The 15,845-nt window shown below is 40.7% G+C and overlaps 1 protein-coding gene across 8 annotated transcripts in view; it reads right to left on the bottom strand.

The window, feature by feature from the left end:
• Positions 1–438: 438 nt before the first annotated feature.
• LOC111564614 (BAH and coiled-coil domain-containing protein 1) overlaps positions 439–15,845 on the bottom strand; it is a 65,781-nt gene continuing 50,374 nt past the window's right edge. For 5 of the 8 annotated variants that reach the window (XM_035945463.2, XM_035945465.2, XM_035945464.2 and 2 more), the window contains 15 exons: positions 15,248–15,362; positions 14,703–14,937; positions 14,380–14,574; positions 13,262–13,435; positions 12,838–13,127; positions 12,206–12,286; positions 11,626–11,755; positions 11,418–11,532; positions 10,100–10,175; positions 8,099–8,207; positions 7,897–8,013; positions 7,634–7,795; positions 5,170–6,416; positions 4,743–4,979; positions 439–4,124 (listed from right to left, as the gene is read on the bottom strand). In XM_035945463.2, the coding sequence (XP_035801356.1) occupies positions 3,915–4,124; positions 4,743–4,979; positions 5,170–6,416; positions 7,634–7,795; positions 7,897–8,013; positions 8,099–8,207; positions 10,100–10,175; positions 11,418–11,532; positions 11,626–11,755; positions 12,206–12,286; positions 12,838–13,127; positions 13,262–13,435; positions 14,380–14,574; positions 14,703–14,937; positions 15,248–15,362 (3,493 nt within the window). In that variant the 3' untranslated portion in view covers positions 439–3,914. Of the gene's footprint in view, positions 4,125–4,742; positions 5,074–5,169; positions 6,417–7,633; positions 7,796–7,896; positions 8,014–8,098; positions 8,208–10,099; positions 10,176–11,417; positions 11,533–11,625; positions 11,756–12,205; positions 12,287–12,837; positions 13,128–13,261; positions 13,436–14,379; positions 14,575–14,702; positions 14,938–15,247; positions 15,363–15,845 lie in introns of those variants that run through there. The other 3 variants (XM_035945466.2, XM_023264300.3, XM_035945469.2) reach the window with 3 other exon arrangements.

Genomic DNA, 15,845 nt, shown 5'->3' with positions numbered 1-15,845 from the left:
GGGGGAGGGGTGCCGGCGCTCAGGCTCCATGCAGGACAAAAAGACCCCTGGGCCTGCAGAGAAAGGTCACTGACCCATATTGTGTTTCCTTCAGGCCTAGCCAGTGGTTATTTCACTGATTCAGGTTACAGAAATTGGCTTTGTCAAAGCTGATGAGCATGTATGCAAATGGACAGATGCTGTAGGTTATGGGTAGTGTGGGTGGATAGAGGAATATACCTGCTGCTCCAGGTAGTGCACAGAGAAGGGTACATATTGCTGCTGGCACTTTGTGCTCTACTAAAAATTCATGAAACTAGGCTTTGTTATTGAGTCAAAATTTGAGGGGGGGAAATAAAACGGCGTTTCAGTCTGAGTCTGTTTTTTTGTATGATGTATCATGCTTTGTGATCCACTAGAGAGCACCCTTCTTTACTTCTATCCCTCATTCAAGAGATATGAAAAATGTATATATAAATTTCTTTATTTTGATCAGAAACAAACATTGAATTTGAATAAAATCTTACATTTTTGTTAGATTTATATCATCTATAAAAAATTCAATCCTATACCACAGGTTTATATATAAAATTGCAGCACAAATACAGAAATAGCACATTTACAAATCTTAAAAACATGAACACACTGAATGCCAACAGACTTGCTCGAGGGCTGGGGACAACATGGTAGTTTTAGTAGCTTTTGGGCCAATCATGTTTTTTGGGTTTTTTATTTCCCACCCCTACAGATACACTTTCAATGGATCAATTTATTTTCAAATGAAAATAGGCAAATATACTTTTCATGAATCACAAAAATTCATATCTATCTCTAAATCAGTCAATATCATATTTACAGAGCTTGGCAGATAAACCCAGCAGGCTTTATATGATGCTGTGACAGATCTGGCTGTATTTACCAAAGAACACAAAGCTCACATAAACTTAGTTCAGCCAGAGACACTTACATCAAAGGATTTATTGCAACAAATAAAAGAATTTGGCAAAAAAGGGGCTTTGTGCTTGATGGTGCTTTGCAAATGAATCCAAGTAGCCTCAAAATTCTAAGGGGAGCACATTAAACCTCCCGATGGGGTATGAACAGAGCCAAACATGGACGTATAAATGAGATATGCAATATACATAATGCACAACAAGGCAAGAGCTGCACAGCATCCAGTAATAAGAAACTAGCAAGAGGTGGAGGCTGGGGGATGGTTGAGGAAGAAATCAGTCATGTGATGTAGGTAGGAATAAAGAGTATAACCAGCAGCAGTAAAAGCAAAGCAAAATGATCAAAAGAATGAGTGCGAGTTTGTCATGAAGACTCCTTACTGACTTGCGGTTCTGGCAATTGTTATATTCAAGTGATACTTGTTTATTCCTTCCTTTGACAACAGCAACAAATCTACCTTAGACATGTGGAGAAAACAGTACACCTACACTTGGAAAGTGATAATTTGTTTCAAAAATATTGTATCTTTGGTTTTATTATGCGTATATTTGCATCATTTGGAAGATAAAATTTTGTTCATTTTGTCTTTCAAAGCCAATGTCTTAGTCACATTATGAAGCCTGCTCAATCTGTGTTCTTCTGAATTCACAGGGACCCTCTGAAATATCTCACTTTCTTTTTGTCACTTACAAGGAGTGGCAATCTAATTTTTACTCCACCACATATATATCACCCACATACAGTATGTAAACTGTATACCGTCTGTGATGTAAACACATAGAAATTGGTGTGTGGCAACAGTTTTACTGCACATTTACTGTTATTTCTGTGTTTAAATCAAAGAAAATAACTGCCTTCACATTAGTCTTCTGATAAAACTAAGTTTTAAAAACATATGTGCAAAAAATAATAATACTGGGCTTAACATAAATGTGTTGATGGGTAATGGCAGGTGCTGTAAAATGGTAGGCACAGTAAGATGAAAGGGACACAGCCAAAATAGAATTCATTCACAGAGGTTTGTGGATGAGAATAATCCAGTGTTGCTTTATTTCTTTTCACTAGATGGTCTCTACCAGACCAGTTTTATTTAAGAAATGCAAATGCGACATCACACCAAGAGAAACAATGTCACATTCTCATAAAGCGCTCTTGGCATGAACAAACAGCAACATTGACAATAAATAAAATGTTGGCAAACAAAATAAAACTTTGTGACCAAAAAAAAAACAAACAAACTCAGAATTGCATATCAAACAGGACAAAAACAGAGAAAATGTACTTGGCACAACTTAAATAAACTTAAGTAATTTTCAGATTGAGTGAACCTATTCTATGTCCATTGCTTTGTGAATCTGATTGTCCTTCACAGTTAGCATTGAGTTTGTGTGTATACTATACAATATAGACGCAGATGGCTAACAAAACTAAAATAATCTGATTTCATCAAATTATCAGTACTCAACATCTTACTTTGTCAGTACTTTGACCTTCATAGTAACACCTCCAGGTGGCATTTTGTACTAAACAAAACTGCAGGTACATTTGCAAGAAACCATTGTCACAATGCAAAGCCAATACATATGCATACGGTGGAGGAAAAATATTCTCTAAGTTACCAGTGATTTCTGATTTGAGTTCAGTACAGGTGCTTAAGAAATTAAATAAAAGAAAATTAAGGTATTAAAGACACTTTGGTATTTTGTAGGCCATAATGTGCAAACCTATGCACTGATGCACATTTAACACATTTTTATTAAATGACCCAGTCTTGTTCTAAATTGATTTGTGTGGACATGATTATAGTGATGCCAGGACACTCATCACACACAAATATTGTGTCATAATAGTACACTCATATCACTGATCCTAAATCATTTTTGACCCGTGATTGCAGTCCAGTGGGATCTGCTTTGCAAGGATGACCAACTCAGATACATAAATAAAAACGTGTTTTGTTTTTTTTTAAAGGCTAACAAAAAGGTGAAGTAACAGAACACTTATACAAAAAGCCACTTGACGTATTTTTTAAACAGGGTGACCCCTCTCTCTCAGAGAGCGAGTCTTGTCCTGTTATAGACTAAATCCTTCTGTCTTTGTCTGTGCTCTGTCTGTCTCGGTCTGTCTCAGCAGGGCATTTGCAGTGCAACACTAACATCTCCAATCTTGACTTCCCAAAGCAAAGGAAAAACACAACATAATGTATTCTACACCCATATAAAAATAAATCAATTGCAAACATGGAAAGATACATCTCATATATACAATAAATTCCTATATAAAATAGCTTTTATGTACATATAGACAACAGACAACAATACAATAATCGAACTGTACAATGTACACCTGAACAGTTAAGACAGGTGAGAGGTACTGAAGTGTATGGCTTGATTGGGAAAAATTCTAAATATTTACAGACATCAACTTTATGTCCTATACATGTTTTCAACTTCCCTGGAATGAAGAGGCCTAGGGTGAGGTCTATGCCTCTCTTTCATTTCCATTCCCTCAGGTAAGGCTGCCTCTAAAGAATTGGTCCACGGTGACTATTGAGCTTCATTTTACTTTGCACAGTCTCATGCACTCTCAGCTCTCCTTTGGTGATGCATGATAGGAGCTGGAAGCATGAGTCTTAAAACAAGTTGTGGAACTATCAATCACATAGGATCTTTGAAAAAGATTAGTTAGATGATTCAAACACCACTTATTACATTTAGTGAAGCCCAGGAAGACCCAGACTTTTTACAATTCTTCATGAAAGAATCAACCAGTTGTGGACATCCCCTTCGCTTCCACAAAGGTTAGATGCCAAAAGACTCCAGTGTGTAATCTCAGACAGCCCTGCTTTGGCACTGACATTTAGTCCATGAGTCCTTGAGGCATACCCAAGGAATGTTTGTCATTCTGCAAGGCTGAGCAGTCTCATAGTTGAAAGCATATCCTTCCTCCAAAGAAGTCCGCCATAGTGTCCTCATGGAGGTTCAGCACATGATAGAAACCCCTTCAGCAGTGACCAGCTGACCAGTGGTGGGGTCATACGTCCCAGCCAGGTAGTAGAGTTCTGGGGAGTTACTGTTCAGCTTCTGATTGCGGGTCAGACACTCATATTCCTCCCTGCTCACCACCTGGCACTTATGTGAGATTGTCTGGACGTCATTCTCATCCTCATGACACGACTGGTACAGGGCGTGCTGGATAGGGAAATGACAGGGTTAGTTGTATCATATTATCCATAAATTAACAAAGAAAGAATAACATCATTTGAAAAGTTGTCTGTGTAGTTTCTCATTCATCCAGGTCATGGTTATCCAAAGTTGTTTAAATCAATCCAACTGGACTTTAAGAAGATTCCTTGAAGACATTTTAAGAACAGGGTGGGTGGTCTGCGACATCATCTTTCGCCAATTTACAATCAGGTCCTTTCAAAACTCCCCAAAAGAACTACTCAGCAGAATGACTCAGGTGAGGTGACTCATGCTAATGACCACCATTAGCATACGAGGGCTCGGTGAAACTTGCATTTCAACGACCCCCTTTGTCACTCCCTGGCTCCCAACAACCATCGTTGAGGAGCCAGACGGACCTTGGCAATGGTCGTCGGAATGTGAATAACACTGACCACACCTCACAGAGGTTATAAGCTGAGGCAACATCAACCACCACCAGAACTGAAGAAGCCTCTTGGATGAGAGGTGAAACGTCTTCAAGGAACCTTCTTAAAGTCCAGTTGGATTGATTTAAACAACTTTGGACATTTGAAAAGTTCCATACGTCACAAATATAGTGTGCCCAGTCCCATCACGACTTACTTTGCCATCTCTGTGCCTTTTTCCTAACTTGGTCTCTTCAGGGTGGTAGAACCACTTCACTTTGACTACCATGCTGGAGGTCCAGGATTCCCAGAAGTTCTCAATTTGACCTACATATGGGAGGTTAGGGCGTCCAGCTGAGAGGAACACAGCACAATCGCCCACTCTCACTGTGTCTCTGCCTCGCACAATGGCCTTATAGAAAAGCTTCCTGGCTTTGCCCTTTAGACCTCGCCTCTGTGGAAAACCAGACACTTTGACCAATCTTCCTTGATAATGATGGTTATTATTGACATTTCTTGACCTCTAGTGACATAGTAGTTTAAGCTATCTGAAATGATATGAAAGAAAACAAGGTAAATCTTTATCAGCTAGACAATACATGTAGTACAAAGATGAAAAAAAAAATATATATAAAAATTCTCACCTGTGTAGGGTTTCCTGACCATCTCCACATTTGTCGTCCTGCAAGGAATGCAGACATCTTAGGCCTTGGAATAAATGAGCTGTCATCTGGAAGCATTCTCGGTTTCTTCACAAATTCCTTAATTGATTTAGAGGTGGAGTTAGTGCATTCTTTCCTCTTCAAGGACTTGCTGTTGGACATCTGTTCAGGGTTGCCTCCTTTAGCATTGGAAACGGCCACAGCTTTGGCCACAAAGGAGTGTTGGCGAGGCCTGGTAGAAGTGGAGGGTTCAGATGGCTGCAGTAGCCCACGGTGGGAGGACAGACAACTCTGCAGCATCAGTGTGGAACTATCCTCATCTTCTGAGCTGTAGGACGAGTCATTGTCAGAGGAACACAGGCTAGAACTTGACAGAGAGCCTGAAGAGGAGGAGCTTGAAGAACCAGAGGAGGAGGAGGAGACAGAGAGACGAGAAAGGAAACGGCCAGCTGTCCTTAGACCTCCTGAGGCTGCAGCCAGTGCAGCCCTACTCCTCTCCTCCTCTTCTTCCTCTTCGTCATCATCCAGATCTGAGTAGGAGCTGTGACACTCTCTGTGAGAGCTGAAGCCCAAGTCACCATAATCCCCCAGGCTCAGAGATGGAGAAGGCTTTTTTTGGGGTGTAGCTCCTTTCAGGAGAAGTTCTACCCTGGAGGCACCACCCTTTTTGTTGTCTTTAACCAGCAGGACTGGGTGAGAGTACGCCTCCGTCCTAGGCATACCACTCACACTGGAAGACCCACCTCGCAGCAGCAGAGCCTTGCTGTTTTTTGTCTTGGGGGAAGTCACTCCTTCATGATCTAACTTGACCAGGAACTCTTGTCCAGATTTCCTGGCCCTCGGCATAACCACATTTTCTTGCCTGCGCTTCTCACTATACAGCCCACTTCTGTGGCCCAGAGATAAACCCGTACTTGGTCCTGTAGACTGTGTACAGAAGGATGAGTAGCCATTTGCAATGCTTCTGAAGGAGTCCACCTCAAATGAGCTGCTGCTGAAAAGGCCTTTGCTTGGGATGGAGGCCAGTACCTGGGTCTGAGGCAAGGAGAACAGGTCATCCTCCTTCCCTCTCAAGGCCTTCCTGGGTGCCCCATTGAACTGAAATAGATTGTCAGACATTCTCTTCCTGGTGTTAGCTAATGGAGACCAACCCAGGAAAGGTAAAGGATTTTTGTTGGCATTTTCCACCTGCTGCTGCTTTTGCTTTTTTCCAGACCCTTTCGGTCTTCCTAGAATGAAGAAAAGACGTTACATATGATTTAGCAAATCACAAATGATGAGACATGGCTGTGGCTCATTTGTAGTTACTGTACTCTAACCACTTTAATCAGAAGACCTGTTTACTGTAAAACTATACAACAAAATAGACCCACAATAAGTCGTATTGTTCTCCACTGCTTCTGATTTTATACTGAGACTACGCCAAGTGTGTTGATTCAATTCTGTTAATTTTATCACCCTAATTTTATATGCATGATGTTGAAAATATTAGAAATACTAGAGTTTGAACAAAAACCGAATATTACTAATAGTATCTTTTGCAAGACTATTATGCTGGATTGCAGCTAACTGTACACAAACATACTGAATACTGAATTATCAACAAGAACTTGCATTTCAGATAGCTGATATATGTCAGGTTAAATTAACGCTCCTGTTATGTTGCGGGTCAAATTGGCCCATTTTAAGCTAAAAAAAATGTTTTTTAAATGTTTGAAGTATTTTTTTGGTATGAAACTTTTTCTGCTTGGCTTAATAAGTGTAATCAACATATACAATGAAAATGGTTTATTTCACATATTTGCAAACCCACCCTGAACAGAAGAGGTGTCCCCTGTTAATTTATCAATTCCAAAATAAGAAAAAAGTTCAAAATGTAAAAGAATATTTTTAAAAATCAATGTCATGTAAAACTATTGTATTTTATATAGAGGTCTTTCCAGTGTACATTAAAAAGTTTTAACATGCATTCTTTATGAAAAACAAGTGAATTATCCTCATTGAACCATGATCTGTGAGAAGTAAAGAACACAATTGCTTTAAATATTGATTTAAATGGTTAATAATGAGATATAAACAACTTTTACTACCATTTTTGGATAATTAAACATGCCCCAGGTCAAACTGGCCCAGGAACATCATTGCTGTTCCTGAGAAATGAACCTAACAGGAGGGTTAATAGTAATTTTGTATAAAAATAGTAAATTAAAAAATATTTTGATTTGATTCAATAAGGCTGCTTAAAACACATGGCATTTTTGTTAAAATGCTTCAATCAACTGAAGCTCAAATGAGCTGTAACTTAAATTATTTGCTAAAACAACACATAAATAATGCATGTGATTCTGTTACTCCAGATAATCTGTTTTTTTCCCTTTGCTTTTCTTTTTTGCAACTTCTGGGAAATTTGAGTTGAAATTAGTGGTTTTCAAGAAAAACAATTTACCTGGTTTTCTTTTAGTGACAGTCAGACTTTGGGTGTTGTTTACAGTGTTTTTAGTGCTGAGTCTGTCAGAAGGTTTGTCATTGATGGGGGCTTGCTCCAGACTGGAACCTCTCTTGGCTGTTTTCCCACTGGGTAGCAGCAAGGCAGGAGATGACTCCCCACCTAAAGGACAGAGGGTAGAAGATTTGTCAGCATTTACAGCTAGACAATACATTGCAACATGAAAGGTCAAATTAGCAATTACACAGAGAGGAGGCACCCACAGTGAATCTGGTATCCTGGAGGCAGCAGGCGGATGTTTGGGAGAGAAATCTTCCCTCGATCTCCATCATCAAACTCTACCATCACTCCCCCCTGCTTCCCCTCATCAGATGAACCACCTGCAAGATACATACATTAACTTCCTCCTATGTGCTAAAAAGTGACTGTGTGTGCATACAGTTGAATAAAAAGTCGATGTCTCACCTCTCCGAACGTAGCCTGGGTATAAGCAGCGTGAGCGTTCACTCCAGTAAGCACACACCCTTGTTCCTTCACTGAGCATAGTGTCTGACTCTGGACGTATATCCAGGACCTGGAAGCCGTAAAAAAACATAATTAAGATTCATTACAGGTTGTGCACAATGCACACATAGACATGCATGCATAGACACTCTCGCGCACACACAAACAGTGTAAGAGCAATGGAGCATTGTGTATGAGCAGCCACTGTGCCACGTTTCCAAGCGGCACTTATCTCATGCCAATGTGCCAGTCAGGGCTGAAAAGAACGGAAGCCATGATGCAGTAAATCCTGACTTGCTGAGTAATACTAAAGAGGGCCTGAATAGAGGGCTTGTGATTGCAGGTTGCCAGATCCTCCCTCCAACAATGCAGGCAGCCCCAGCATCCGCCACTCACTGGGGGCTCTTTCAGGTTGCTTTCATTTACTGTTGCCATGGCGAGGGACCCTCTGACTGATGAGGTGTGGTTGTGAGTGTGTGCGCATACGTTGGTGGGTAGGGGCGGGAGGTCGGTGAAAATCGGGGTATTGGTGTCAGAGTCAAATAAATGGCTTTTGGACTAATTTAAAGACATGAAAGTGGAAGTATGGCATAATTAGAACCAGCTGTTATGTGATGAGTGTTTGGATAAGAGCAACGTTGCCAGAAGTGCTTAGTGTAGAGAGTTAGGACACGGCACTGTGAGAAGAATTAGTGGAAAAAATACATTAAACATATGGGCAGGCTTATATGGATAAGAGTAGAATGAGAGCGGTGAAACAGAAAGTGGACAAATGGGAAGGCAGGATCTTCTGTAGTTTAACAACAGGAACTTGAACACAAATCTTTTGGACAGTTGAATGCTGTGAAAACAATAGGGAGTTGTAAACACTCCACCACTAAACAAACATATTTGAGAAGTACATTAATTTTAAGAAGAGCAGTTGAATCTATATGAGCCTATAAGTTCTTCCCATCCATTTCCAGAGAGGTGAAAAAAACCAAAGGTTTCGCACAATATTTACAAAATATTTTTGCCTGAACCATTGGGGAATTCAGTTGTGATCATTTCCACATCACAGTAATAGTTATCCATAACAATTTCGGGTTAATTATATGCACAAAACCTTTAAAGATGAGGTGCCTGCACATGAACTGTGCCCTCTTGGCAGCTTCTACTTTCTGAGGCGCAATCATACCAGTTAACCTCTGCTCTACTCTTCTAGACCTCCTCATCTTTGGAAACTCCATTGTGTGCAAATACAACATCCCCTGCCCTGTTTGGCAATAATGAAGACTTATTTCCACAGTTGGAGAAGATGTGGGTATGACAGCTTTGCTTTGGTGACCCAGTTGTTATTAGTGCATAGAGACCAGCATCCTCTCACTCAACAAAAGTCTCCTGCAGCAGTAAACACTGACTTTATTCAGAATGCAAAATAGGTAAAACAGGAGGCAAAATGCGATTATGGAGTAGATGTGTATTATAATAGGTTGATTGCTTGCCACTTTTGCATTACTCCAGGTCTTTATGCATTGTTTATACTGTGTCTTTGTCAATCTGAGCCTTGAAACAACTGTGGTATTTTGCCAGCAAAAGAGATGTAAAGTTCATGTGATTTTCCATTTAAACTCCACAACATGAATGAATCCAGGTGTTGGTGGGATTATCCAACCCACACACACACAGAGCCTGGTTTAACGGACATGCACAGATACTGATATGCATGAACCTAAAGATCCTGCCCATCTGGTCATATTCATTTAGGAGTTTTTATGACCTCAATGATCCTGAAAGACAAAAGGGGAGGTTGAAAAAAAAAAGCGAGCAAAGGGACTAGTCGAGCTGCAGAAAAGCCTAGAAGGCAATGCAGTGCAACGAGGGTGTGAAAAATGTTAAAGAGAAATAGAAGCACTTAGTGACCAAACAAGAGATGGCTTTTCTTGCAACAGAAAGCATTTTAGTGCAGTGGGGTGAACTTACAGCTTCCTGTAGCAGTTGCTCCAATGAATAGATTCTTGGGCGGTTTCCTCTTTCACCGTCAATAACAATGCTGAAGCTGGAGAAAAAGCACAGCAGAGAGAGAAAAAGATGAGGCTATTTTCAGATGCTTGTATTATGCTTGCTTGGCTCCCATGTCATATGTTACTCCCACTCTGCTGTTGTTATAGCATCTCTTTGCTGTGTGAGCCAAAGGAGAAGTATTGATACTCTGAGCTTGGTATGGGATAATGTGAGGTTTGTTATGTAAGGATTAAAAAAAGGCTTGAAGAGAGATTTTAAAAAAAACAAAAAGAAAAGAAAAAAGTACTAGTGAAAACTACTAGTCCTCTCATGCAAAATTCCTCTTCTTGTAATGATTAAGATGCAGACCTCAATAAAGAATGTCGAACGATTGATATTTGAGTGGAAGTATTAGCTTCATCAATCAGATTTTCCACCACTTTTAGCCATGCTTCAGCTTCTGCATAGAAATGCCTCTTTAGCATGTTTGAACACTGACATAAAAAAAAAAACTATACAGTGGTGTAAATATGTCTTCAAGCTGAAGTAATCCATAATTGGGTTCTGCTTACTTTGATTTCAACCCTCTAAACCTCAGTCACATTTTTACTTACTGTGTGTTTTGTATTTCGAAATAGTCATACACCTCTATGGAAACACGACACGAAAAACTACAGTTTTACAATTTGTTTCATTATTTGTTTTGTAAAAAAAAAACATATTAAAAAAAAAAAACTTGAATCAACATGCACAATACTTTTCCAACCGCTGCAAGGTGTTATCAATACTGGGGAAAATGTCGGGGCTAACACGCTATAGATAGTTTACTATTTACAGTTGGGCAATGTTTATTTAGCTCTGAATGTCTCTAACTTGATTCCACAGTTGTCTTCTATCTGATCTTTTTAAAGGACACACTGCAGTTCACCCAAAAAGTGGCAATTTCACTGAGGAGTGCAAAATGTATAATACTTTGCAGCATCTATTTAATGTAGAAGTTTCTTTTTGGGTGCATTTTTAATTAAGACATCTAGAATAAAGTGACTTTCATGAAATATTACAATTTTGTACTGTTTAATTTTATGCGTGATTAGTTCAAGGATCACTGGAAAACTGAAACTCAAGCATTTTTATTCTTTCGGTCTTAAAATTTTTTTGGTCTCTGATAGGTAGCGTCATTTTTATTTATTGTTTTTTGTAAATGAAACACTTCAAACAAACCAGCCGGTTTTGGGGTTCATAAGTTTAATAAACAGAATTCTAATTAAGGTATTTAACACGTTGACTGTTCACTTACATGTCTGGAAGATCCAGTGTGTGGACCCTGGCAGCATATAGAAGCTCATCCTCCTTAGAGATCAGCACCTTCAGTCCATCAGTTAAGAGTTCTTTGGTCAGGACACAGTTAGGAGCTGCATAAAAAACACAGTGAACATCAAAATTAGCAATCGGCATCACTACAACTAACATCACTAAACACCCTCATATCAGTCTAGATCTCTAACCTTCAGGGCTTTTGCTGTTGTATGCATGCCTGCTGTCCTCCTCTTCTTCTGAGAAGCTGCTGCCATCCATCTGAAAGCCCTCATCCGCCGCAAAGCTCTCCAGCAGACGACTCACTGCTCGTCCCTTTGGCTGTACAATATAACAGAAGGAACACACAGAAGAATAAATTGATACAAAGATAGATTTAAAAAATAAAAATGGAGACAGAAATTTGATCGAAGAAACAAGACATAGTTGAACATGCTACTTAGACAAGGAGACTTCACAGTGCCTGTATCATCACCTATCTGCAGCCATTTTCTTTTACATTTTTTTCACTTTGTCACAGCAGAGAAGTGTGAGCCACCCCCCTTCCCACATCTTCTCTCTCATCCTCTTCTCCCCAAAGATTACTCAGCAGGAGACTGGGCTACATGCAATGTGCTAAGTACTTTTAATAGTTCTACAGTATCAGTTCTTGTGGTGAGAAATTAGGACAGTAGATCTAACCAGAATTTTTAAGGGATTGTATGGCTCGCATTTGGATTCGGTTTTGTGGTTTGTATGTAACAAAGATTTTGAATTCACTGCCGCTGATACCTGTTGGTCCTTGCTCCTTCGTCCTCTGCCTCCCTCCTCACATTGCAAAGACTGAGCCCCAACTGACCAGCAACTTCTCCTCTGTAAAAGTCGACATGAGAAAGGACAAGATGAGTGGTAATATCACCATGAGCACTCTGGTTATGGTGACAGCAAGTGCAGCGAAAGCAGAAATGGGTGCAAAGTTTGTGCCCATAAATTATCAGAAAATGATAATTTGGGAATGTGAATTAAAAATTTGGGGGAACTTGTTCCCAATGTTGTGGGCTCATAATTCACAGGTGCTAATGAAACTGTGGGTATAATTTAAAATTGCTGCATACTAATTTATAAAATTTCATTCTTGATATCTGTCAAGTTCTGCTAGAACTAAAGACAGTTTGCAAGCTCCTAATACTTCTCATCAAATCTCTTAAGTAGTACGTTACTTAAAGAGTACCTAATATATGTTGCTGCTTTTATGCTTCCATCTCTGAGAGAGGTTTGGCATCACATGCCAAATGTATATTTTTATTCTTTTATCTTTGCTATTTGTACTACCTTGTCACCTTAGAAAATGTAAGCAGTATTAGTAAATTCAGTTCTACTAATTCAGTAAATCAAAAGTTCTATAAAATGCTTGAAATACTTACTTTACTGATTGCTCCTCTCAGGATGGTGCTCTTACGGGTCGCCCTCTTCAGCCTCTCATTGGTGGTTGGGAAGGTGGCTAGTCCCAAGCTCCTCCGGTAGCGGTTGCCCCTAGTTCCAAGACTGCCCCAACGAGGCTCCTTCGACCTGGGTCCACATGTCCTCCTAATGCCTTCAGGCCGTTGATCTTGGTGGTCTTGGTGGTTTTTGATTGCAGTAGTCATGCCCAGCCTACAGGTGGACTTCTTCCTCACTTTGACTTCCCCCTCTGCTCCAGACAGACTCTGGGAGCCTGCACGGTTCAATTACAGAAACAGATTTAGACCAAGCTAACAAGGAAGGGGGAGAAACACAAAACAGATGCTTCCCATGAAGACGTGGGGCAGCTTTGTTGACTTATAAGTCATTTTCAAAGGACTGTCTTACCATAAAGCTCCTGTCTCTGTTTTTTGTTCCTGGCTTTCTGATTGGCCTCCAGTTTTACGACAGACGAGGGACTTGGACCTGCCATGGAAGAGCTAGAAGTGACGTCTCTCGGGGGTTGGGCTCTGTAATCTTGACCTTCGTCAGTATCATAACTGCCTTCCTCTTCTTCATCTTCTAATGGTGATAGCAAACAACACAACACAGATTTAGTAGGATTTTTTTGAACTCACTCGGCTTATCAAATCCATCTCTTTAAATCATTACCAACCAGCAGAGTTCTTTAACCTGCTCTCAATCATTTCACAGGCACTTCATTAGCATTTAAGTAAATAGTTTTAACGGTTCATAGAAATGATGTATGAAGTGCTTTGCCTCAGTGGTATTTCCTGGTGTTAACCCATATGTTATTGTGAACTAGTGTTCTAGAGAGAGTAGGAGTGAGTTTTTGTGTTTGTCACTGCACTTTCTCAAGCAGCTCCTTGACCCAGTCTGCTAGTCTCCAGCGCTGTCTAAGTCTTTCACAGCCAAGTGTCCACAGCTGTGGCTGCACATCTAGCCCAGACCAGCCAACAAGGTCAATCACTGAGGTGTTGAATATCCATACACACCCCAGTCTGTTACAAGACTCTCATCAACACCTTTTCACTCACCTCCGATTCGTTTTCAAGTGATTTACAAATTAACAAAAGGCACACTGGATATAAAGGGCCGTTCTTTGAGAGGATACTCGATTCAATATGTTAGCAATCCTCTGGTCAGATATGTATGGTAGGGTTTGTTATATATGTGGTTAAATAAATCAATACGTGCTATAATGTATGAAAAACGCTAATATATATATATATATATATATATATATATATATATATATATATATATATATATATATATTAGCGTTTTTCATACATTATAGCACGTATTGATTTATCTTCTGTAGCATTGTAGGTCTTTGTTGATTCAAGAATCTACTTGACAGATGGGTGTTCCATCATACAGGTAACAGTCTCATAGCTGGACAGTTAGATATCTACCATGAAAATCCATGTCTTTTCTTCTTTGGCTAGGTCATTACCTATCTCTGTGCATGTCTTCTAAAGTCTCAGTGTTCACTGCTGTACCTTGATCAGAGGAGTCACTTTCTGCCGGTGAGCTCTCCTCCTCCTCCACTGCTTCTTGCCTCTGCCTGCGGAGAACCTTCGCCCTTGGCTGGCTCAGATGGGAAGAACCCTGTGTCAAGGCAGTTGATCCCTTTTTACGTCCACGGCGCATCAGTCCAATCCAGCTCTCTTGAGGGACACTGTCCACACTAGCTGCTGAGAAAGTTTTCAAAACCAACCACTGTTTAAATCTAGTGTAATTATTGGTGGAGCTTTCATCAGTGCGTTTCAAGTGCTTATTAAAACCAAACAGCACAAGGCCAAATCTGATTGCCAGGACCTACCTGTGTCGCTTTGTCCTCCAGACTCTTGCCTGGACTCAGCTTTGCTCACGCCCTGGCTTCTGTGTCCATGCTTGGTGTTGGAGCTGCAGGGCAAAACTTCCTTGTCCCTCGAGCTTGTCCCTGAGAGATTCTTTTTAACCTGGCCCTTCTGTTTGAGCTGAGCCACATCACTAGCCAACTTGGAGCTGAGCACACTGTGAAGACTACTCTTTCTACAGCCCTGTGCTTTTATCTGCTGAAACAGAGAGATAAGAGAGCCAGAGAAAGCCAGTTACACTCTCAGTTGCAGTAGCCGCGAAAGCATCAGAATGTCAGAGCGAGAGGGCCCTCATTTGCTCACACACAGAGAAGAAAAAGGATTCATAGAAGCCCCACTGAAAAAAGATATTAATATGGAGAGCATAGGATTTGACTCCTGAGGGTAGCACCTAATTAGAAATAGTGTGCAACAAAGGAACATATCAAATGCAAAGAAACAAAGAGCAGCCTCTTTCATTTCTAGCTTCATAGAGGGACAAAAGGGAGCAGGACAAGGGGACCCTGACCTGTGTGCTGCTGAGTTGCTCAAAGCCTCGACTGGACAGCCTCTTCTTCCTTCTGTGACTGTCTCCGCCCCTTCCTAGGTCCTCAGGCGACAAGCCAAGCCCCACCCCAATCGACCTGCCAGTCAAAACAAGGGAGAGGCATTCATTAGAGAAGAATGGTGGTGGTTTGAAAGCAAGAGAGGGGGTGGGACATCACAGGGGAAAAACAGAGTTGAGTCACCTCTCTGTGGGATCTAATAACTTTCCTTTCTCTGTCCGATGAACAGAATGACAAAAAAAGGACAAGCAGAGCCCAGTGTCTGTGACAAAAACTGGGATCTAACAAGGAACCTGGGATTGTTTGAGGGCAGTGTGGTATAAGAAGCATTAACGCTTTATCTAGGGAGGGTGTTTGCGGTCTGTGAAGCACTGCACAGCTTTGAAGGACACAGTGGATGGTTGGAAGGCACTGCATTTGTATGCGGCCGTATTGTTTTCAGAGAATATCATAGCTCTCCAGTTGCATTTTCATATCACTGTGGCACACTCTTTCCCCTACACTGAGCCGCATCACAGGCCAACCACTCCAAATGCCCTTGAATTTCCCTCTGGAAGCCTG

The sequence above is a fragment of the Amphiprion ocellaris genome, chromosome 19, assembly GCF_022539595.1.
Source record: "Amphiprion ocellaris isolate individual 3 ecotype Okinawa chromosome 19, ASM2253959v1, whole genome shotgun sequence".
Taxonomy (NCBI): domain Eukaryota; kingdom Metazoa; phylum Chordata; class Actinopteri; family Pomacentridae; genus Amphiprion; species Amphiprion ocellaris.
This window is presented reverse-complemented; position numbering and strand designations above follow the sequence as displayed.